The 25,155-nt window shown below is 37.9% G+C and overlaps 3 protein-coding genes across 3 annotated transcripts; all 3 read right to left on the reverse strand.

Moving 5' to 3' along the window:
- Positions 1-3,223: 3,223 nt before the first annotated feature.
- On the reverse strand, positions 3,224-6,289 carry LOC121258746 (ankyrin repeat-containing protein At2g01680-like). The gene is made up of 3 exons (XM_041160289.1): positions 5,568-6,289; positions 5,005-5,420; positions 3,224-4,246 (listed from the first exon to the last, which is right to left on the reverse strand). The coding sequence occupies exons 1-3, from the start codon at positions 6,019-6,021 to the stop codon at positions 3,224-3,226; spliced, it is 1,893 nt and encodes a 630-aa protein (XP_041016223.1). The 5' UTR covers positions 6,022-6,289.
- A 9,244-nt stretch (positions 6,290-15,533) lies between these two features.
- Positions 15,534-18,503, reverse strand: LOC121262042 (ankyrin repeat-containing protein At5g02620-like). Its single transcript, XM_041164478.1, has 3 exons — positions 17,750-18,503; positions 17,216-17,631; positions 15,534-16,744 (listed from the first exon to the last, which is right to left on the reverse strand). Exons 1-3 carry the CDS (start codon positions 18,201-18,203, stop codon positions 15,680-15,682), a joined length of 1,935 nt encoding a protein of 644 aa, XP_041020412.1. The 5' UTR covers positions 18,204-18,503; the 3' UTR covers positions 15,534-15,679.
- Positions 18,504-20,272: 1,769 nt separating this feature from the next.
- LOC121247796 (ankyrin repeat-containing protein At5g02620-like) lies at positions 20,273-24,199 on the reverse strand. Its single transcript, XM_041146249.1, has 5 exons — positions 23,744-24,199; positions 23,210-23,625; positions 22,294-22,738; positions 21,069-21,394; positions 20,273-20,623 (listed from the first exon to the last, which is right to left on the reverse strand). The coding sequence occupies exons 1-5, from the start codon at positions 24,195-24,197 to the stop codon at positions 20,273-20,275; spliced, it is 1,992 nt and encodes a 663-aa protein (XP_041002183.1). The 5' UTR covers positions 24,198-24,199.
- Between the last annotated feature and the right edge of the window lie 956 nt (positions 24,200-25,155).

The following is a 25,155-nucleotide window of genomic DNA, read 5'->3' on the forward strand; positions in this document are numbered from 1 at the left end:
AGAAGTGGTATATGGAGAATTTTTTATGAACTCAATTTCTGCACCTGACAAGTGAAAAGAGATGCAGAGAATCTATGTGATGATGATAGTACTTCACCGCATAAATATAGAAAATTCTGAATTAATTTTATTGGAGTGCAAAAGATAATGTATCGATAGAGAAAAACACATTATAGTTAGGAAACAAAAAGAACCCAATCGTAAAATTCTGAGTCAATTCCTCCAAAGTAGCAGTTTATATGTAAAGCCACAAAAACTCCTACGAAAATTGCAAAAATAAATGTTACAGTAATATGAGTAATATGAAAATTAAAAGATTTTAGATATTCTAGAAATAGTTTTCTTAGCAAAATATATGAATTGTAGAATTCAACCATACCACTCAATGGCTTAGGGAGTACTAAAAAAATACAGTCTTTTATTTCTATATTATTCTCACATTTTTTCATCATTAAAGTAAGTCTCTTCTATTTTGAAAATTTCAAAAAATATTATAATGGTAGAAAATTATTTTATTTAAATGATTTTAATTAATTTAGAATATTATGAAATTTAAATTATATTAAAAAATCTAATTATTTATATAATTTTATTTTTGTTTGACACTTTATGAGCCGCTTATGCCCCTGTATGACTTGCTATAATTACGGTTGTGCTCTCTTGGGTTCTGTTTTCTAATTTTTTTCACAGTATTTTTCCGCACTTTATCAAATCCAAATCTTCCTGTGTGTTAGTTTAAATAATATTTTACTTTAATTTTTTTCAGTATTTTAATTAAGTTAATGTTTACGTATTTTTAAATTAATATTTTAATCTTTTACCGTTAGATCGTTTTAAAGACTCAAAGACAAAAGAACAAGGTAAAATACCCAGACCCTCTTCCTTCTCCCTCACTTTTCCCTCCCCTCTCTCTCTCTCCTCCCTCAGCTCGCGCGTACGTGGTACGCTGCCCCCCTCTCCAAGCCGATTCTTCCTCTGCCTAACCCCACCGTGCGCCGGTGAAGTCCACCTCCCTCACGCACAGGTTCTCCCACTTCCACATCCGTGCGCCGCCACCCACGGTGTCCAGCCACCGTCATGAGCCTTCTCTGACCACCATCGACCTACCCCAACCACCCATGGCCCCATTCTCTCTCACTCTCTCACAGACTCTCCCTCCTTCCTAATCTCCAGCCGAAAATCCTGATTTGTGATTTGTGTGAAACATGTGTGTTGATTTGGTGATTTGTGTGATGATTTCTACGGTGATTTTTTTATTTTGTGGTATTTTTGTGGTGATTTTACTGTGATTTTGCCGTGAGGAAGGATGCGGATGGAGAGAGGGACGCGCAAAACACCAATTACTGTTCATTATTGTTCACAATTATAGCGGCTTTTAAGTATAAGAAAATATATATATATATATATATATATATATATATATATATATATATATATATAAACTTGAAAAACGCGGTTAAGGAAACTTCTTTGAATTGTATAATCCATTGAGTTACAACTTCCAATAATCCTACCCTTTCCCGCTTGATGCAGCCACCGATTTCTAAGCATCTTCAAGGAAGACCAGCGGCTTTTAAGTATAAGGAAATATATATATATATATATATATATATATATATATATATATAAACTTGAAAAACGCGGTTAAGGAAACTTCTTTGAATTGTATAATCCATTGAGTTACAACTTCCAATAATCCTACCCTTTCCCGCTTGATGCAGCCACCGATTTCTAAGCATCTTCAAGGAAGACCAGTAGTGTTGCAACATTTGGGAGAATTTGAGCCTTGCAAAATATACCATTGTGCCATAAATACAACGTGAACGTGAAAAATCAAATAGCATATAAGGGGATGAAGTGAGAGTGATGATTGAGATGATGATAAACGTGTCTTTTTATCCGTACGATGGACATGGATGATGGAAGAAGAAAACCCAAGCCATTTATCAAGTCCATTTGACATGAGTGTGTTAAAGGAATCCCGAAGCAGAGACGAAAGAACCATTTGTGTCGGCTGTTGAGTGTTGAAATCCATGCCCAAGCAAGCAGTCAACAATTGCTGCTCGGCTGCTCAACTGCATTTGAAGTTGCCAATTGAATGCAACAATTTAATGCATTCACACAGGTAGACGATACATCAGGTGCCTATAAATTGAGGCTTCTCAGCGAGAGCCTCAGACACATGTAAGAAGAAGAGAAAAGAGAGGGAATCCGGAGAGTTATGAAAGAAAAGAAGAGAGTTGAGTTGAGTGAAGCTATTTATTAATGAAGCTATTTTCTGAGGATATAGACAGTTGCCGAATCACGTTAAATTCTTGGTGTCATTAAGTGCGTATGTGTACTCTTTTATTTTCACTTTTATTCTTTTTGCTGTGCTGATTTTTCCAATATTGAGGCCCGTGAGTCGATGTCAATGATATGATTTAATTAGACTTATCCAACTGCTGTGACTACAGTATTTCTCTTCCATAAATTATACTTAGGGCTGTGATGACATATGGTTCTGAATAAACTTTGTAGTTATTCGGGTTTTCTTTTTAAAAAAAGAAAAAAAAAAAAACAGGTTTTGGAATTCACATCAAATAAGAAATGCCGGATTTGCTAAAAAGGGATTATAGAATTATTACCTATAAGCTAATATGGCCTAATATAATATCTTAGGTTATACAGTTATTTTATTATAAAAGAAATCAAATATATTATATCAAGTAATATTGGATTTTGAACTTTATTTTTATAATTTTCTTTATAAATTTTAACATTTTTCCTCCAAAATAGGTGACTAAATAAATGGGTGTATAATGGGCTGCCTGAATAGGAACAAATCCGGCCTAACGACAAAACAAGGTTGGGTTAAGACAGGAGATGTAATAAGCCCAGAAGAGAGAGAGAGAGAGAGAGAGAGAGAGAGAGAAACCAAACTGAACTGAAAATAAGTTTTAGGCATTCGGGAAGTGTGTAGAAAATACTTATGAACTGCAAATAAGTTTCTTCAGAAGTTTATTTATTTTTGGCAAGTTTTTAAACAGAAGTTGGTGCTATCGTTCAAGATAATGACAGCAAATGGCGTGCAATTTAAACTACTGGAGTATGCATGTACGGAGGAAATGGTTTTCTTGGAAATAAAAAACTAAGTAAAGAGGAAATCCTAGATTGCATTTTGCAAGCAAGTAAAATACATTTCCAAACCAGATGTCTACCCCATCTATCCAAACTAAACAATTCAGTAGGAGTGACATCCTTGTAGGTATGAACTCTCAACATGTGAGTTCTGACTTTCCAAGTCAGGATCTGCAACTCCCTGCCCTCTATCCTTTTTTTGTTTCTTCCACTTCATTTTCCGCAGCCAGTGCTCAACCAGAGTCACACCCAGAACAATAAACACCACTCCCAGGGTGCCACCGCTAACTGCTAGAAGCGTGACGAACACCCATTTTGTCCCCTGGTTTTTTGGCATTACCACCCATGTGGCTGCAACATAACTTGTTGCCATGAATGCCACAGCTACCCACATGACCTTGTGAGCCACCATCAGTAGTATCATCAGTGGCTTTCTCCGGAAGGGGATGATGCTGACGAGAACAATCACAATGGAGAGGGAGGTGAACAATGCAATGTTGTTGCTTATCTCAAACACCTTGAACGCTAATGTTCCCCCTAACATCGACTTCCCTTTCATTTCTCCTTGCTGATACGAACCGCCAGGAGGGTTAATTCCAGCAGCAAAAGTAACTGTTGCGATCAAAATAGCAACTAGTATGATAGTGTTCCTAGCATTTTGCAATGCTTCCATGTATATTGCATGCTGCTTATGTCTGTAACTTCTGTGACGCTCCCCTACATTTTCATGGTGCCTTTTTTGCTTGTGTTGTCGCATGTTAGTTGGGAATAAGGACTCTCGTTTGTATGTTTCATGGTCAAATGTCACCCCTTCTTGATCCTGTGGTGATGAAGCTCTAGAGCTGGTTCCCTGGCTGAATGGGGGAGAGCTCTTGCTTTCATAAGAAACCATTTGATTCATAATGGACATTTCCAATTCATTGCCAATGCGAACGTTGGTTTTTTTTGCTTCCGGTGGAGACAACAGTTCGATACTTCTTCTACCACCGGCTTTAACAAACATGACTTCAAGATGCCGATTCTCGGTACTATCCTTGGCCTGGTTGAGTATGTCAAGTGCGGTGAATCCTTTACTGTTCCTAACATTAATCTGCACTTCTGTTTTGTTGATCAAGTACTCTGCTATCTGTAACAAAGTTGAAATCAAGAGTACAATTGAGAGATGTTTTCATGTCAAGTACGGATACAAATTACAATGATTGGCTTTAATGCCTAAACCTGTTTGTGAGCACAAGTACCACAATAGATGAGAGACACAAAATTTTGCATTTTTACGCTAATTTCATACGGTTAGCATAATACCAAAGACAAAATCAATCCGAAAACATGACACAGGAGCAGAGTGACAATACATGGATTTAATTCAAGTACAGAAACTCGACCTTATTAAGCTATTTGTGAAAAAAGAAAAGATACAATAACAAGCTGGGACACCAACATAATTTCTATTTGCAATCATACGTGCAAAATGAGCCAACAAATCCATGCTATACATGCCACTTTGGGCGTGCTAAATCATCATTTGTCTCAAACGTCCCTTTAAGCTCTCAAGAAGAAATAAATTTTATTAGTTAGATTATATTATAATATTCCACTTCATGTGTAAGCTAGAGTACTCATTCTTAATAAGTAGACTAAATATGAGGGATATTTAATTAAATGAGAGTAAAGAGTGTATTTAGGATTCCAAGTCGGGATCTCTATAACTGTGATATCGTATTAAATCATCTCTTGTTCTATTAATTTAAATTAACGAAAACAAAAATATTTAATTATTTAATTTATATTCTAATAATCATCGTGTATTGTCTTATTTTACATCTAGTGTTCTTGGTTTCGCAACAATATATAAAAGATTGAAATCAACATTCGTTTCTTAATTACCTGATGTCTCCCACCAGAAACTGCAAGATGTAAAATGGTGTTACCATATTGATCCTGATGATGTATGAGATTTGTAGCATTGCAAGCATGAGCCATGTACGCAAGAGCATGGTACTGGCCATATCTCACAGCCAGGTGAAAGACCGTCTCTCCCTCATTCGTAGCACAGTGCAATGATTCTGGAGCCATCAGCACAAGTTCTTCCAGGACTGAAACTTTGCCGTTCATTGATGCCATATGCGGTGGCGTGTAACCATTGATGTTATATTGCAGAGCAAGATTTTTGTCACGCCTCAAGAGCATCCAGGTTATCTCCCTGTGTCCGTGGATACAAGAATAGTGCAATGGCGAGTTTCCATTCTCGTCAATCTCTCGAGCAAAGTTCGGATACGCATTTAGTATCTCTCTGACAATATCTGCACCAGAAATTTTGATTTTAATAGATATCACAAAGCAGACTTTAAAAAAAAAAAATCATGAACATGTAAAATCTCATGTCAAAATTTCACAACTTCAGGAAAATGAGTGATTTTTAGTAAAGAAAAATTTGATCTGCTACCTACCCATATGTCCTCTCGATGCAGCCACATGGATGCAAGTTCGGTCAAGCAGATTTTCCTTTGAACCCATAATTCTAAGTTGGTTTAAGAGGAGATTCACCACGTCAAAATGGCCATGGCTGCAAGCCATGAAAAATGCAGTCTTGTTTTCACAGTTAAGCTTACAAGCAGCTCTCGGGTTGACCTCTAATAGCAGCTTCAAGACCTTGGCAGACCCTTGGCGACAAACTTCATGTATCGGAGTCTCCAGCATCTTGTTCTCAGCAGCAATCAAGTCAGGGCACAACTTAATGATTTCGGACACCATGTCAGCATGTCCAAACTTAGAAGCGAGGTGTAAGGCTGTGTCCTTGGAGTCAGCTGTTCTCTGCTCAAGAATTCCTTCATCTGCTTTAAACAAACTGATTAATTTGGGCGTTTCATTTGCCCTAATTGCCTCTAGAAGCCTAGCATCCATTCCCTTTCCTTTATAAACTCCAAAGCTATAGTTCTTTTCCCACAAGCTGGCAGCTTCTACAAATTTCTATCAAGAGGGAATAAATGAGACTAGATGTTATATATGCTCCAGACACCTATATATAAATGAAATTGGCAATCATGTATAAACTATCCTGGTATTATGTGGTTTTGAGACGCTTTACAAATCTTCTTCCGTTTGTAGAGAGAGAGAGAGAGAGAGAGAGAGCATTGTTGCCGTTGGTATCTTGTATAAGCATGTGGGTGTGATCATTATTATGGCTTTCATTAAACTAGTTAGCATCTTCAAGGAATCCGTCGACAAACTTCCTAGAATCTTCGCGGAAGACATTCTTTTTCAATAGAAAGGACGTGATGTCCAAAAAAAAAAACCATGGAGTTTACGTGGTTTTTGGTTTGGATATGAATAATATTGTTTTCTTTTTTTTTTTTTCTTTTTTCCACCGATTTATTCTGGTTCTGGGAAAGAAAATGCTAGGAAAAGTAGCTGTTGGAATTTGGGAGCAAGGGAACTGCAGGACCGGCTCAATAGATTTTGAGTCGAAAAGCTAAAATGTGATATTTTTCTTGTATCAAATTATATTTTTATTTAAAGATTCTTCTTCTTTTTTTAGATACAAAATTGTTAATTAAATTTTTATATTCAACTTCTTCTAATATTTCATTTTCAATTGATAATATGGTTAGAATATTCTTACTATACTTATGAATATTCTAGAATAAAATAAATATTAATATAAAATAATAGAACTTGATTTAGCAAATGGGATTCACTTTTATATAACACATGAGCATCACTTTTATATAAAATTGTTAATCTATACAATAAAATAAAATATATTAATACTGATATTCAAAATCAAGAAATAAATTATACATTATAGAAATTGACAAAAAAAAAAACAAAATTTGACAAAAAAGTCAAGCAATACGTGGGCCATGTGGTTATGTAAATTCAATTATGAAACCTCTAGTCGGTCGGTTGAAGTCTTGAAGAAGACCAAAAAAAAAAAATATAAACCAAAGGATGTTCTAGAGACTAGAAAACAAGTCACGTGGCTGTTTTATTATCACAAAATTTTTCTCTATATATAACACAATTTTTCGACTTTACCTTTACCTTCATCGACCATAGCACAATAGAGATGCCGCTCAACCTCTGAAAGTGCGATGCAACGATGGGAGAGGCTATCAGTACCAAATACGAGCAAGATGAATGCAAGAGAGTTAGATATTAGAAATTGTAGACTAGAGTCTAGAGTATAAGAGAGATAAAATAAAATTTATAAATTTCAGGTGTAAAAGGAGAGTTCTTGAAATGTTATGAAATTTTTTTGACAGATAGATAGAAACGTCTTTTTTGAAATTTTATTGTGATTTTTAGCTTTTCTAAATGTAGTTGTAAAGTCTATATAAAGCTTATTAACGTCTATTTTTTTTTTTTTTTACCGTAGAATTAAGAATTGGCTTTTTTCAATTTTCAAGGTTAACATCATTTAGTTTAGATATTTTTCTAAATTTTTTTAATAATTAACTTTTAGCATTTTTTGGCCTTCTTTCAGAGCGGGACCTTAGGCAACTGCCTGACTCGTCTTATAGAACAGCTGGCCCTGGGGTACTGGGTCGTGGGCCCTCAATGATCCCTGTTATTCTTCGTGAGAAATTATTTCCCGAGTCATTCTTAATTAGGCGTCAAGTCTTGCACTTGATGATCTTAAATTAGGAGTTTAAAAACTCTATTCAATATTGTTTCTAAATTAAATTATTTATATTTATATTTATATATGAAAAATTCTTCTCATCAGCCATTATTCACCACTCCATACTTCACACTATATGAAAAACACCCCCACACTTATTGCTACCTATGAAAAAGCTGTAAATATAGAGTGTGAAAATGAATAGTGACTGATGCATAACATTCCTTAAAACGCATACGTTCAAACTTTCTCAAAAACGAAAGTTAACATAATTTGGGACTTTAAATTGATGATTATGTGTACAAATGGTTTAATAGGATCTCTTATATTTGATTATTATATAATGGTTTTTCATATCAACTAATTTATTTGATCACAATCCATCATACCCAATAAAATAAAAAAGAAATCAATGAATTAGGAAGCAAGCCAAATCCAAAAAGGCAAGTCCAACATGAACTTAAATGGCTAAACGCTATTAGACATTGTTCTAGTAATTAGACAAGACAGGCCGGGGGACGAGCTGCTTTTCACAAGCTACTCTCGGCAGGAAATCAAGAGTAATTGTACAGATAAAGACGAGGACTGACCACACAAATTACATTCTATGTTTTCAAAACATGGAATGTCGGAAATCAAGGATTGGCCGGACTTAGATTGGTAATTGATTACCCATTCAAATATTGTTTGTGTTGAATGGAAGGAATTGGGTTGACGAGTCTAACAAAATGTTGAATTTGGAATTCTAGATTTACGAAAGAGAAAGAAAATAAATAGAAAATATTCTGTATATTGAAGTTCTCGAGTTACAAGTAAAGTAAAGTTGTTTACTGTACATAAAAAATCTAACGTATATACTTGGCTAGAGACTGTACACGTGTACATTACATAAATATTAAGACTCCCTCTCAAGCTGGACTATACAAACTTAGGAGTCCCAGCTTGCTAACAAGAAAATTAAATCTGTCATGAGTGAGAGATTTAGTAAAAATGTCAGCTAACTGAAACTATGTAGATACATGTAAAGTTTTGATAAAACCAGCTTGAAGCATGTCTCGAACTAGGTGGCAATCTATCTCAATATGCTTTGTTTGCTCATGAAAAATAGGGTTTTCAACAATGTACAAAACAGCCTTATTATCACAATACAACACAACAGGAGATTTTACTGAGATTGGAAAGGCTTGAAGTAAAGCTGTAAGCCATTTGAGTTCACAACAAGTAGCAGCCATTGAACGATACTCGGCTTTAGCAGAGGAACGAGATACTGTCACTTGCTTCTTTGATTTCCAAGCAATAAGGGAATCACCAATGAAAATGCAAAACCCAGTAACTGATCTTCTAGTATCAGGGCAACTAGTCCAATCTGAATCACAAAAGGCTTTTAACTGAAGAGAAGATGAGCTGGAAAAGAAAAGACCTTGTCCAAGGTTCAGCTTCACGTATCTTAGTACCCGAGTTGCTGCATCAAGATGAGATTGACATGGCTTGTTTGAAAACTGACTTAGTGTATTTACAGCATAGGAAAGATTTGGCCAAGTTATTGTCAAGTGTCAAGTAAATAAGATGACCAATAAGCCTTTTATATGAATTAGGATCAACCAACACATTATTATCTTCCTTGGATAGCTTGCAAGTCTGATCCATAGGAGACTGAGCAGGTTTAGCAGCCAATAAACCTGAATCTAAGAGAAGTTTCAAAGCATATTTACGCTGACAAACAGATATCCCAGTGAAACTTCTAGCAACTTCAAGTCCTAAAAAATATTTAAGATCTCCTAAATCCTTAAACTTGAACTTAGAATCAAGGAAGGACTTGAAGACAGAAACTGAAGAGGAGTCATTGCTAGCAATAACAATATCATCCACATAGTCCAAGAGAGCCATAAAGGAAGAACCCGAGATCATAGTGAAGAGAGAATAGTTTGACTTTGATTGAACAAATCCATAAGCAATTAAGGTAGTGGAAAATTTGAAAAACCATTGCCTAGAAACTTGTTTTAACCCATATAAGGACTTATTAAGCATGCAAACCCTTGTATCATTGGGTTTGGCAAAACCAAGAGGCATCACCATATACACTTCTTCGTGTAATTCTCCATGAAGAAATGCATTATTAACATCAAGCTGGTGCAAACCCTTTTGTGCAGAAACAGTACCATCATCCAGGGAAGATTGATGAAGTGGATGCTGAAATGAAGCCAAGTTACATGATAATCTTGCAAGTATTGTGGTTGCTTATGAGACCTTGATGACCTTTGAATAGTATGGGATGGGGCTAAAATTTGAGGATCTGAGGAATTATTTTGATGGGAATTAAAATCTGTAGATGGAGTAAAATTTGTAGAAATAGATAGAGGAAGGGAAAAAGGAATTGGAAGAACAGGATTAGGTATGGATGGTTTAGAAGAAGCAGAAATAAATGAGAAATCTGAAGTAGTGGATTTAAAATGAAATGTGGTTTCATGAAAAATCACATCTCTGAAAATATGGACAGTACGATGAAGAAGGCTATAAACTTTATAATCTTTTACACCAGTGGGATAACCAAAAAAGATGCAAGGCTTAGCTCTAGCATCAAACTTGGTTTTATGAGTAAGAACCGAAGCATAGCAAAGACAACCAAATGTTTTCAAGTATTGATAACTTGGTTTAACAGAGAATAAAATTTCATGAGGAGATTTGTGATGTGGTAACAAAGGTGTAGGGAGGATATTAATAAGATAGACTGCAGTTAGTATACTGTCACTCCAGAATTTTAATGGTAAAGAAGATTGAAACATGATAGCTCGAGCAATATTAAGAATATGCTGATGTTTTCTCTCTACAACAACATTTTGTTGAGGAGAATAAGGACAACTCTTTTGATGTAAAACATCATGAGTACTAAAGAATTGTTTCAAGTCAAACTCAGGTCCATTGTCAGATCTAAGGACCTTGATGGTACATTGATATTGAGTTTGAACAAATTGGAAGAATGATTGAATGTAATTTCTAGCTTTTGACTTAGACTTCATGAGATAAACCCATGTACATCGACTAAAATGATCCACTAGAGTGAGGAAATATCTGAAACCATTATATGAAGGTATTGAATAAGGTCCCCAAATATCACAATGCATCAAATCAAATATAGAGGAAGATGTTGAAATACTAACAAGAAAAGGTAATCTTTTCTGTTTTGCAAGAGGACAGATTTGACAAGAAGAGTGATTTAAAGCTGAAATGAAAGATTCATTGGAAAATTCCTTAGGAAACTCATGAAGTAAAAATTTCATTCGAGAATGAGATACATGTCCTAATCTACGATGCCATATTTCAAAGGCATTATTATTAACAGTAGAACTAAAATTACAAGAAGAAAAACAAATTGAAGAATCATCAATAGTCTTTTGTAAACCTTGCAATAAATGATAAAGGCCTCGAGTTTCTTTACCCACTCTAATCGTCTTCCAGCTGGAGAGATCCTATAGAAAACAGAAACGGTGAAGAAATATGAGACAACAAGGGATTTGAGAAACTAATTTGCTTACTGAAATGAGATTACAATGAAAGGAATGAACATAGAGAACATCTGTAAGTAATAAAGATGTAGAGAGTTGAACATTGCCAATATGAGTGACTGGAACAAACTTACCATTTGGCAAATGAACTGAACTATTAATGGAAGAAGGAACAGAAGTAAACAAATGAAGGGAGCTGATCATATGATCAGTTGCACCCATGTAAAAAATCCATGAATAAAAAGAAGATTCCTTAGAAATATTTTTATTCACAGAATAGACAAATGAATATGAAGGAAGAGAGAAATTTTTACCGAAAAATGATGGAACATTGGAACTTGAAGTATTGTCCGATGATGAAACAATACCTACATGATTAGCAGATGGTTGATTTGTGGATTAAAAGATGAACTATGAGAAAGCGATTGAGATTGAAGCATGGAGATAAGCTGTTGACACTGCTCTTGAGAAAAAGGTATGACTGGACCTAAACTAGGTGTAAGATCATCAGTGCAAACTTGATTGGCTGAAGGAGATCCAAATGCTTGTTTGTTCTTGGTGAATTTGAAGCCAGGTGGAAAGCCATGAATCCGATAACATTTCTCAACTATGTGACCTTGAATCCCACAGTGGCTGCAATAAGGCTTGTCCTTGCGTGAATCATTCTGTTTTCCAGTGAACTTGTGCTAAAATTTAACTGGCTGAGACTGAGTAACCATAGCAATAGGTTCAAAAGCAAAATTGCTAGGAAGGGATTGGCTGATCTGACGTTGTCTTTCCCCTTGAATGACAAGTGAGAAAACTTTGTTGATAGGGGGGAGAGGATCAGATAACAAGATTTGATCTCGAGTATGAACAAAAGAGTCATTAAGACCCCTTAGAAATTGTAAAACATACTCTTGATGATCAAACTCCACGACAGTTTTCATAGCACCACATGAATAGGTTGGTAGTGGACGATAATTTTGTATTTCATCCCATAGTGCCTTCAAATGAGTGAAATACGCACTGACGGACAACTGTTCTTGACTTAGACTAGAAATAGCCTTTCAAAGTTGAAAAATACGAGGGTCATTGCTATGAGAAAAACATTCTTGAAGATCTTTCCATACATCAGCAGCAGATTCAATGAAAATAACACTAGCAGCAATATCTTTGCTCAGAGAATTCAAGATCCATGAAAGGACCATTGTATTACAACAAATCCAAGAATTGAAGAAAGGATTATTCTTAGAAGGTTTCAACAAAGTACCATTGACAAAACTAAATTTATTTTTAGCAATCAAAGCCATAGTCATCGATCGATTCCATGTATGATAATTTTCATCAGAAAGGGATTGAGAGACGAGTTGAGCACCTGGAGTATCACCATGGTGTAAAAAGTATAAACTGGAGGCATCTTGATCTGGAGGAAGAGGCAGAACAGAAGATCTAGAATTCTCTCCTAATACTATAACAGAATGTTGAATTTGAAATTTTAGGTTTACGAAAGAGAAAGAAAACAGAGAGAAAATACTTTATATATTGAAGTTCTCAAGTTACAAGTAAAATTGTTTACTGCATATAAAAAATCTAACTTATATACTTGGCTAGAGACTGTACACGTGTACGGTACATAAATATTAATAGAGTCGAGTATTGCATAATGCATTGCTCAGTCTGTCTTTTCCTCTGATTCTTTGACATTGCTTTTGGGTCCGTCCACTCCACCACCCATGTCATGATTTTAATCACTTCCAACTTTCTACAATGAATCACAGCTCTTTATGGCCCACACAATGTATAGTTTTTTTAGATTTCTTTTCAAAAAAATATATCCTTAAGGCGTTCAATACCGGCCCCTAACAAATAAATATATATATATATGTGCGTGTGTATATATAATAAAGTCTACCAACACTAGTTGAATACTTGAATATATATCATATCTTCAACTTCAAGAGTGTTCGAAACATGGAAACCATTAACCAATGACTGATCACTAGACCTAAGTATTACAGATTCCATGGAATAGCATTTCTAGAAAGTTTGACCAGTCAGCTGCATCCAAAATTCTTCCTTCTAGGTCAATCGCCTATTTTTTATCCCAAGGCTCCAACACCGTTAGCTTTCAATCAAGTTTACCCCACCAAAGTCTTGTGACTCTTATCAACCACCAAACACTTCTTCTTTGGAGTGAGAGACACCATTCTTGACTAGGGTAAGAGAGACACGCTATGCTTGTTCCCTTAGCGTTGCTCCTGTCCGAAATAGTAGACTCTGAATTGGGTACCACAAAAAGGGTTGGGGCTCCGGCTATCCCAATGACCTTAGTGGAAGAGCCAACTGGATCAATCCCCTTTGCTGCATTTTGGAACTTCCTCCCATTAATCTTCCTCATTCACTGCGTCAATGCGAGTTGGTCCGCAGTAGAATGTCCCAACACTTGACAGTAAGCAGTACATATCTCATCTCTCAGTCCTCCAATCGTACACCACATGAATGGTTGACCATTCACCATTATCACACAACACATAAAAAATCAATCTTCTACTAAAAATATCTCTCCACTATGGGAGTTCTGTACTTATCTCTTCGAGGAGAGAGTCTATTTTGGGCGCTACCCCTTGAGAAAGAGGGGGATTGTTCCCCAATATGCCATGGCGCACAATCCATTAATCCTAACCATCCCACAGTCTACAAGCCAGAGAGTTAACCACTCAGCAGGGAAGGCGTTGGCCAACAAATTAAATAGCAGTTACCATAGGCTTTTTCCCAGTTCTTGCATCCATTCACAATTACATCCATCTTTATTCTACCATGGTGTTTCCTTAGGTTGGGAATGGAAAGGGGGGTTGATGCGATGCACACGCCCATTACGGCAAAACAAGCAAGCAAGCAAGCAAGCACCTTGAGAAATGTGGTTCTACCACGAGGTAAGTAGCTCTACCCCAAATCACATGTGCTTGTGCCTATAGATAGGGCGCCATTGAACGGACCCACGGAACGCACGGCCCTCTGCCTCTGGGTCCTCCATCAAAGTTCCAGCCTTTCTCCTGGACATTACCATTCCTTTCGACAAAATCTTGGTTACAAACACCCCCTTCGGAGTAGAGTTGTCCATTATTCAATCTCAGTTCGTAGGACCCGAATCTATTACTTCCCGGACCCAAGTCAATGCCCTTTAGAAATTTCCGAACTAACCGTAGCTTGAATGGGCCAAGATCCCTCCACCAATGGGCCATACGGCCTACTAACTCGTTTGAGGTCTCATGTGTCCTTTAGTCCTATGGTCTAACTTTCTACTCTATGCATGGTTTGGTTTTCGGCTCAGGCTAATACATAAAATAACTTTTTTCCTCTGATTTTGTTATGTGTTTACACAGAATAAATGAGTTTGGAATATTAGAAACTCCTATACTATAGTCTGTTTTCTAATTAAAGGCATTCTAATCCTGAAATTTATATTCCTTAAACCACGTTACTTATGTTATTTTCTTGAGGATTCTCTATCACGTTTTTCGTGATCGATGATCTTAATTTCTTGAGGCTTAACACTACCAAAGATTTGGTCAATGCTGCTCGCTACAGACCATTACGTAGTTTAGAGATATTGATCTTTGTATCCTGATTATTTGTTTTGGAGACTAGGATATTATTATTATTATTATTATTATTATTATTATTAAGGTTACAAATTATCTTGAAGAGGATCGATCTTCATGAACTCGTAACTCTGATGGGTTTTTAAAGCCGTAGTGGTAGTGCTGCGTTTGATCACTTGTCTTTAAAAATATTACTTCAGTGGATGGGCTCTTCAAAAAGTTAGAAAATGATTTCGTAGGGTACCTTTAAGTCTCTGTGTTGTAATAAAAACAGTTGGAGAAAAAATACAATAGTAAGAAAAACTATATACGTTCCGTTGTGACTACCACTGAAACAATATGCCAGACCACTCTGGAACCTCTTGGTCTATAGACAGATTGAGAAAATTATATATATACTTAGAATAGATACGCCAAATTTACCAGTCTTACACTGTAAATGATTACTATACAACATAGCTTTACATACAAATCCTATGGTTTATGGTTGTTAAATGTTAATACTTTTTTACCTTAGAGATTAAAGTATTTAATTTGTTTCCGCACCATGGTTGGAGGACTTTTTTTAACATCTGTAACTCCAAGGTGTTTGATTGTAATCACGGTAGAGTAATCTTAGATATTATCTAGAGTGTGCAAGTCTTATACACTCACTTTGAAAAAAAGTGATATGTACTATTAAAAAATAATTTTTTTTACCTGGGTCTCAAATATACCAACTTTTTTCAAAAGAAATGTGCAGAGCTTGTATAGTATCCTAAGACGGCAAATATCATTTCTCATCACAGTATTCTTCCGCCATAAGTGCACACTGTGGATGTTCTTCTCAATCATTTGGGAGGTGTAAACATTCAGTATGAGTGATATCCTTGCAGGTATGAGCTCTCAACATCTGAATTTTGACTTTCCATGTCAGGATCCCGATCTGCAACTCCCTCCCTGCTATCCTTTGTTAGTTTCCTCCACTTTGTTTTCCGCAACCAGTGCTTAACCAGCATCACACTCAGAACAATAAAAACCACTACCAGTGTGGCACCACTTACTGCTAGTAGCATCACGAAGATCCATTTTGTCCCCTTACTTTGTGGCATCACCGCCCATGTGGCTGCAACATAACTTGTTGCCATGAATGCCACAGCTACCCACATGGCCTTGTGAGCCACCGACAACAGTATCATCAGTGGCTTTCTCCGGAAGGGGATTATGCTGACAAGAACAATCACTATGGACAGAGAGGTGAACAATGCAATGTTGTTGCTTACCTCAAAGACCTTGAAAGCTAATGTTCCGCCTAAAATTGACTTCCCTCTCGATTTTCCTTGCTGATGCAAACCACCAGGAGGGCTGATTCCAGCGGCAAAAGTAACTCTTGCGATCAAAATGGCAACTAGAATGATAGTGTTCCTAGCAATTTGCAATGCTTCCATGTATATTGCATGCTGCTTTTGTCGGTAACTTGTGTAACTCTCACCTATATTTTCCTGGAGCCCTTTGTTAAGATGCTTGTGTTGACGCATATTAGGTGGGAATAAGCTGGAATCTCTCCGGTATGTTTCACAGTCGAATGTCTCTCCATCTTGAAACTGTGGTGATGATATTCTAGAGCTGGTTCCCAGGCTGAATCTAGGCGAGCTCTTGCTTTCAGGAGAAACCGTTTCATTCATAATGGGCATTTCCAATTCAGTGGCAATGCAACCCTGCATGATAGGTAGACGTTGACTGTTGGTTCTTTCTTCCGCTGGTGAACGAGATAACAATTCGATACTTCTTCTGCCACCGGCTTTAACAAACTTGGCTTCAAGACGCCGGTTTTTTGCACTGTCCTTAGCCTGGTCAAGGATGTCAAGTGCTGTGAGTCCTCTGAGGTTCCGAGCATTAATATGCACTTTTGTCTTTTTGATCAAGTACTCTGCTATCTGGAACAAAATTTTATAAAAAGTTATTTTATGTTTATAAAGTCTACGTGTAAAGTAGATCTGAGATACTACATTAAATTTATGTCAATTTGTGAATTTATTTTTATGAAATCTTTTTATAGCTCTCGCACTTCTCATTTTTAATTTTTTTAAATTAAATTTTAAAATGATTTCTAATGAGATTGTTGATGTAGCATAAAAATGTCCTGACCTCAGCTTTTATTTTTAATAATAACACCGTTTCTAATTTTCAAAAATTAATTAATCAAAAATTAATTAGTATTTAAGTCAGTCTATTCGTGAAGAATTTACCAAGCTATATGAAACAGTACTAGATCATATACATGCAAAATGATGATTATACCAAACAATTAACCTCACGATCGAGTCATGCCATCCTCCTGATACTGGCTCATTTTAACGTACGTACCCTAGTGAATTACAATTAACATTCAAACATTCTTTTCTTACCTGATGGCGCCCACCAGAAACAGCAACATGCAAAATGGTGTTTCCATACAGATCTTGATAATGGATGAGACTTGTACCATTGCAGGTATGCACCAAGTACACAAGCGCATCGTATTGTCCATGTCTCACGGCCAGATGAAACACCGACTCTCCCTCGTTCGTATCATAGTGAAAAGATACAGAAGCCATCAGCACAAGCTCTTCAAGGACTGCAACTTTGCCATTCATTGATGCCATGTGCACTGGTATGTAACCATTAATGTTGCGGTGCAGAGTGAGACTTGCATCGCAGTTTATGAGCATCCGGGTTGCCTCCCTGTGTCCTTGGACACAGGCATAGTGCAGCAGCGAGTTACCATTCTCGTCAATCGTTCGAGCGAAATCAGGACACGCATTTAGTAACTCGATAACAGCATCTGCACCAGGAACTCTGACTTCATGTTAATTAACTGATTACAACTTTGTGAATTCATAAAAATAAAATAAAATTACAAAAAAAAAAAAAAAAATTGATATGAACCCTTAATTACCTACCCATATGTCCGTTCTTTGCTGCCACATGAACACAAGTCGGATCGAATACATTTTCCTCTAAACCCAGCATGCCAGGGTGGTTTAAGAAGAGATTCACAACGTCGAGATGGCCATTACTGCAAGCCATGAAAAAGGCAAGCTTGTTTTCAGAGTTTAGCTTACATGCAGCCCTCGGATTGGTCGTTAATAGCAGCTTCAAAACCTCGGCAGACCCATGGCGGCAAGCTTCATGTATCGGAGTCTCCAGCATCTTGTTTTGAGCAGCAACCAATTCCGGGCACAATGTAACAATTTCCGACGCCAAGTCAACGTGTCCGAACTTTGCAGCAAGGTGTAATGCTGTGTCCAATGAGTCGGCTGTTCTCTGCTCAAGAACTCCTTCATTTGCTTGAAATAAACTGATTAATGTGGGCGTGTCATTTGCTTGAATTGCCTCCAGAAGCTTAATATCCATATCCTCGAGCTTCCAATTAAGCTATAATAACTTTTCTCCACTAGAATTAATCAACTTTCTAATGGAGATCAGAAAAAATATGAATGGAGAGATGTTATGTTCCAGACCACTATATATAGAAGTCATTGGCAATGACGCGGATCAGTATATACCATTTCGCCTCTAGAATTTACTCGCTCCTTAATGTCATCTTTAAGGAAATGTAAATTAAATTTCCGAGGACCTTCAAGAAAGACATTTATAATCTTTTTAATAAATAGTCGATCATGTGAAGAATTATCTTCATGGCTTTTGTTTTAGGTAGAAATTCTGAAGTTGTCTTCATGGCTACAGCAGGATCACACTCAGGAATTTAATCCCAGAGGAGTGAACCCGCTCTGATACCAATTGAAAAAGCAGTGGTTCTACCAATCACTACACCTAGAGGGGGGGTGAATAGGTGTATTCCAATTTTGATCGTCTTTTCAATATTAGAAACAAATAAACAGTTAATCAATGGACAAAAACAATTAACACAATGATTTTGGTCACGAAGTGGAAACTCATTTGAAGAACTTCTTCAAATTCTAAAACCACTCCGGGTGTAAGGCACCACCTAAAATCCACTATAGAAAAAGTTTATTACAACCAATTTAGAGACACTCACAAAACCTTTGTAGTTCCTAAACCTGGCTTGCAACATCACGAATGACCCACTCGATCTCTACACGCATGTAATGTCGGAACTCCGACCTTCTATAGCTTTCCACGAGAACCTCTCGATCTCTGCATCACAGCAGCTCCGGAAACCTTCCGGCCAACAACACGTCCATTTCAATGGACTTTGAATGAGATTTTATCTTGAGTGTGGTGTGGTGGATATGTGTTTGTCCAAGAGAGATTCACAAGGTGAGGAATAGGTTTCTCTCTTTGGCTTTTGAAACACTTAGGGTTTTTCTCTATTTTTCCACACCTTAGAACAGAAATGATCTGTTCTATTTATAGTTCCAGCAAGTCACGGCGCTCAAAACATGAATCTTTAGGTTGTCTTGAACATTGGCTCGAGCGAGGTGTCGAGCGAAGGTCGAGCGCACGTTATCTTCTGAAACCGCTCGAGCGAGGTGTCGAGCGAAGGTCGAGCGAAGGTCTCTGGATGAGTTCAGCTCGCGCGCAACATCGAGCGTACATCGAGCGAACCACTCTGGATGAGTTCCGCTCGAGCGCTGAGTCGAGCACACATCGAGCGAACCACTCTGGATGGGTTCTGCTCGAGCGTTACGTCAAGCTTACCTCGAGCGAACCACTCTGCCTGGGTTCCGCTCAAGCGCTTAGTCGAGCGCACATCGAGCGAACCACTCTGGATGGGTTCTGCTCGAGCGTTACGTCAAGCTCACCTCGAGCGAACCACTCTGCCTGGTTTCCGCTCGAGCGCTTAGTCGAGCTCACCTCGAGCGAACCACTCTGCCTGGTTCCGCTCGAGCGCCAGGTCGAGCGCCCATCGAGCGAACCTCTCTGTAAGGTTCCGCTCGAGCGCCAGTCGAGCGCCAGTCGAGCCATGTTGAGCACACTTCAATCTTTTTCATTTACCAATCCATCAACACTTGTTACAACTCAACTTTACATAGGTTTTCACAAGAATATGCCAATTAACTCATTTTTCCCTCAACAATCTCCCCCTTTGGCATTTCTGTGACAAAACCTCTAACCTATACATAGGACCTAATCCTAACACACCCAAATCAGGATTCCCATTTTTCAGGCAAAAAGTCTTGAGCACATTGAGATATTTCTGCAAACACTTAGCAAACGGTTAAACGTACCAATAACAATATGCAAGAAATAATCATAAGCATAAACATCTGTAGCACAGTTTTCAGAAAAGACTTTTCATTAAGAATTAATTCAGACATTGTTTTCAATTTAGACAAACAATATTAGCACGAGCAGCATGTGATACAAATAAAAATAGCTGCTCCCCCACAAAACAAAAACACAAGCTGCTCCAACAGCTTTCTTGCTACTCCCCCTAAATCTCTATACCACTCCCCCTTAATCTATACTCCCCCTTTTTGTCACAAACGCCAAGGGTCTCAAGTATCACCATGAGGCTGACTGTCATCATCATCACCATCAGGCTGACTTCCATCATCATCAAAGCGCTCCTCTATATCGTTGAAGCGTTGAGTCACAAGCTGCTGCAGGTTGTTAACTTTAGCATCAAGGCTATCAAACCGTGCATCAAACCGGGCTTCAAGACGGGCAAGATACTCAATGACCCGCTGAAGGCTGGGTTCGGTCAAACCAGGTGCCGAGCTATGAGGCTGTGAGCTTGAAGGCTGAGAGGTCGATGGCTGAGACGTGGATGGCTGGGAGGAGGATGCAGGAGGATGCTCAACATTCAGTGGGTGAGGGTAATGTGAGCACGACTCAGCTGTATGGTCCTACGCCCAATAGGAGCCTTAAGAGGAACTCTAGGCTCATTAGGAAGAAGCATAACAGCCTGAGAGAGGGCTATCCTAGTGATTAGGCAGGCGAGAGGCAAGCCAGTCCGTAATTTCGGGGAATTAAATGCCTCAAGCATAACCCGACAGAGATGACTCCCCAGATCAATGGAGACATCATTTATCAATGCATACAAAAAAGTGGCGCGGTCAGGACCGACATCACTTTGATGACCAGTAGGATATAGGTTTGTAAGGACTATCCTACTGAGAATGAGAAACTCGGGTGTAAAACGTGAGGTGAGAATGGGTGATTTACCATCCCAACTCGAAAATGGACCGATTAAACATTCAACAATGACAGTCGGACTGGGAGGAGAAGTCCGTGTATATGGATATGTGGGGTTTGCCACTCGCGGGGCATTTAGCAAATCCGCAACCATGCCGGAGTCACCCGGAAGACAATGTTCCGGAGACTGACTTCAAAAGAGCCATCATCAGAGATGGCAGCAATATTGGAGTAAAACTCCTTAACCAACTCCACAGAAAGAGTGGGATGACCAATGGTCAAAGCCAGCCACTGGCGAGACTCAAAAATGCGGGGAATAACAGTCTCAGAAAGCTCACCAAGGAGAACTTCCCGCTCGACAATAGGAGAACGGGTAGAAAAATTTTGAGTGTAAAGTTCTCTTGCACGAGGATTGCAGAAATGTGCTTGAGCGGGGGCTGGAGGATTTTGGCGTGAACGAACTCTTCGAGACATGACAGAAGCTGGACAAAATCAGTGACCGTTAGACAAGGCTAAAGGTAATGTGAAATGCCCAATGCTTGATGAATGCACATGCCTAATTTTGAACCAAGCCAAACTTAGGTAAAAAAGATTTTTAAAACAAGTCATGAATGTTGTCAAAAACCATTTTAAAATGCACAATGCACATGCCCAAAAACACAATTGAACAACCCATTTGGCATTTTGAGCACTTCAAGTGCAACTAAGCCAATGTTGGGTTTTAAACCCAATGGAGGTCCCAAGCCTCAATGCCAAACACTATCCCTACACTAAGAATAGACAAAAATGACCATGGGGACAGGGCAATACCAAAGCATGATGAAAATAGGAAATCAAACTTCATTGAAGCAATTCATCGAGCACTTGGAGTGCATCCAAGTACACACAAAATGAAAAATCCCTTGGGGGTTCTAAGAACCTCCTAAATACAAAGAGAATAGGAATGGACAACCAAGAGGTCCATTCAAACACCAAACAAACCAACCAATGTATTCCATTTCGGAATCCCCAAATCTAAAGCCCTAATTTCCGAAATGTATATGCATGGAGATGTATGTTGTAAAATGAAAAAAAAATGTCCAAAAATGATTGAGAAGAGGGAGAAATAAGAGACTTATCGTGATTGAAGCAAGATTTTGGGAGAAAATGAAGGAAACCACACGGAGAGAAGAGGAGAGGTTATCGCACGGGGTGGGGAGAGGAAACGGTGCAGGGGGGAAATACGGGCTGGGGAAAAAGAAAAGGGAGGGAGGGCTGATTCCAGCGGCAAAAGTAACTGTTGCGATCAAAATGGCAACTAGAATGATAGTGTTCCTAGCATTTTGCAATGCTTCCATGTATATTGCATGCTGCTTATGTCGGTAACTTGTGTAACTCTCACCTATATTTTCCTGGAGCCCTTTGTTAAGATGCTTGTGTTGACGCATATTAGGTGGGAATAAGCTGGAATCTCTCCGGTATGTTTCACAGTCGAATGTCTCTCCATCTTGAAACTGTGGTGATGATATTCTAGAGCTGGTTCCCAGGCTGAATCTAGGCGAGCTCTTGCTTTCAGGAGAAACCGTTTCATTCATAATGGGCATTTCCAATTCAGTGGCAATGCAACCCTGCATGATAGGTAGACGTTGACTGTTGGTTCTTTCTTCCGCTGGTGAACGAGATAACAATTCGATACTTCTTCTGCCACCGGCTTTAACAAACTTGGCTTCAAGACGCCGGTTTTTTGCACTGTCCTTAGCCTGGTCAAGGATGTCAAGTGCTGTGAGTCCTCTGAGGTTCCGAGCATTAATATGCACTTTTGTCTTTCTGATCAAGTACTCTGCTATCTGGAACAAAATTTTATAAAAAGTTATTTTATGTTTATAAAGTCTACATGTAAAGTAGATCTGAGATACTACATTAAATTTATGTCAATTTGTGAATTTATTTTTATGAAATCTTTTTATAGCTCTAGCACTTCTCATTTTTAATTTTTTTAAATTAAATTTTAAAATGATTTCTAATGAGATTGTTGATGTAGCATAAAAATGTCCTGACCTCAGCTTTTATTTTTAATAATAACACCGTTTCTAATTTTCAAAAATTAATTAATCAAAAATTAATTAGTATTTAAGTCAGTCTATTCGTGAAGAATTTACCAAGCTATATGAAACAGTACTAGATCATATACATGCAAAATGATGATTATACCAAACAATTAACCTCACGATCGAGTCATGCCATCCTCCTGATACTGGCTCATTTTAACGTACGTACCCTAGTGAATTACAATTAACATTCAAACATTCTTTTCTTACCTGATGGCGCCCACCAGAAACAGCAACATGCAAAATGGTGTTTCCATACAGATCTTGATAATGGATGAGACTTGTACCATTGCAGGTATGCACCAAGTACACAAGCGCATCGTATTGTCCATGTCTCACGGCCAGATGAAACACCGACTCTCCCTCGTTCGTATCATAGCGAAAAGATACAGAAGCCATCAGCACAAGCTCTTCAAGGACTGCAACTTTGCCATTCATTGATGCCATGTGCACTGGTATGTAACCATTAATGCTGCGGTGCAGAGTGAGACTTGCATCGCAGTTTATGAGCATCCGGGTTGCCTCCCTGTGTCCTTGGACACAGGTATAGTGCAGCAGCGAGTTACCATTCTCGTCGATCGTTCGAGCGAAATCAGGACACGCATTTAGTAACTCGATAACAGCATCTGCACCAGGAACTCTGACTTCATGTTAATTAACTGATTACAACTTTGTGAATTCATAAAAATAAAATAAAATTACAAAAAAAAAAAAAAAAATTGATATGAACCCTTAATTACCTACCCATATGTCCGTTCTTTGCTGCCACATGAACACAAGTCGGATCGAATACATTTTCCTCTAAACCCAGCATGCCAGGGTGGTTTAAGAAGAGATTCACAACGTCGAGATGGCCATTACTGCAAGCCATGAAAAAGGCAAGCTTGTTTTCAGAGTTTAGCTTACATGCAGCCCTCGGATTGGTCGTTAATATCAGCTTCAAAACCTCGGCAGACCCATGGCGGCAAGCTTCATGTATCGGAGTCTCCAGCATCTTGTTTTGAGCAGCAACCAATTCCGGGCACAATGTAACAATTTCCGACGCCAAGTCAACGTGTCCGAACTTTGCAGCAAGGTGTAATGCTGTGTCCAATGAGTCGGCTGTTCTCTGCTCAAGAACTCCTTCATTTGCTTGAAATAAACTGATTAATGTGGGCGTGTCATTTGCTTGAATTGCCTCTAGAAGCTTAATATCCATATCCTCGAGCTTCCAATTAAGCTATAATAACTTTTCTCCACTAGAATTAATCAACTTTCTAATGGAGATCAGAAAAAATATGAATGGAGAGATGTTATGTTCCAGACCACTATATATAGAAGTCATTGGCAATGACGCGGATCAGTATATACCATTTCGCCTCTAGAATTTACTCGCTCCTTAATGTCATCTTCAAGGAAATGTAAATTAAATTTCCGAGGACCTTCAAGAAAGACATTTATAATCTTTTTAATAAATAGTCGATCATGTGAAGAATTATCTTCATGGCTTTTGTTTTAGGTAGAAATTCTGAAGTTGTATATTGGGTGGGATTGCATATTCATTTTCTCACCTTTTTGGATTCTTCGTCGAACACCGTTGCTAGGACTTCCATGTGGGAAACCATGAAATTTTGCGAAGAAAGATTTGTCGTTGTCGCACGTACACTTTCTTCTTGCCGCGAAAATGTTGGGAAAAATAGAAGCTAGCTGTTGGGGGCCGGCCGGATTAAGGTCAACGTCCATGGTTGGGCCCTCAAACGTCATTGTTAATTTGTTATGTTCCGTTGGTGGGATTGGGAAACTTTCTCCTCAAGTCTTTTAAGTCACGGCGATGACAGGCAATTTTTATATATTTTTTAATGCACGTGCAACTACAAGAATGGTTGGGAGTTTCAAATAGGAAATAAATAGAAATATAAAACGATTCTTACAATATTTATTGTTAATTTATTATTTTTTTAAAATATTTATTTAAATAATAATAAATATTATAAGATCTGTTTTATATGTCCATTTCTCAATTATTCTTTCAACTTTTTTGATGAGACACTCACCGGTTCATGCGTTTCTTGTTTGGATACCGTTCTCTGTAACGCGCTAAAGGAAAGCATAAATCCTTTAAAAGAATTAATTAATAATATAATTAGAGTCCTATTAAAACTTTATAAAGAGTAAGG

Source organism: Juglans microcarpa x Juglans regia, chromosome 1D (genome assembly GCF_004785595.1).
Source record: "Juglans microcarpa x Juglans regia isolate MS1-56 chromosome 1D, Jm3101_v1.0, whole genome shotgun sequence".
NCBI classification, from domain to species: Eukaryota; Viridiplantae; Streptophyta; class Magnoliopsida; order Fagales; family Juglandaceae; genus Juglans; species Juglans microcarpa x Juglans regia.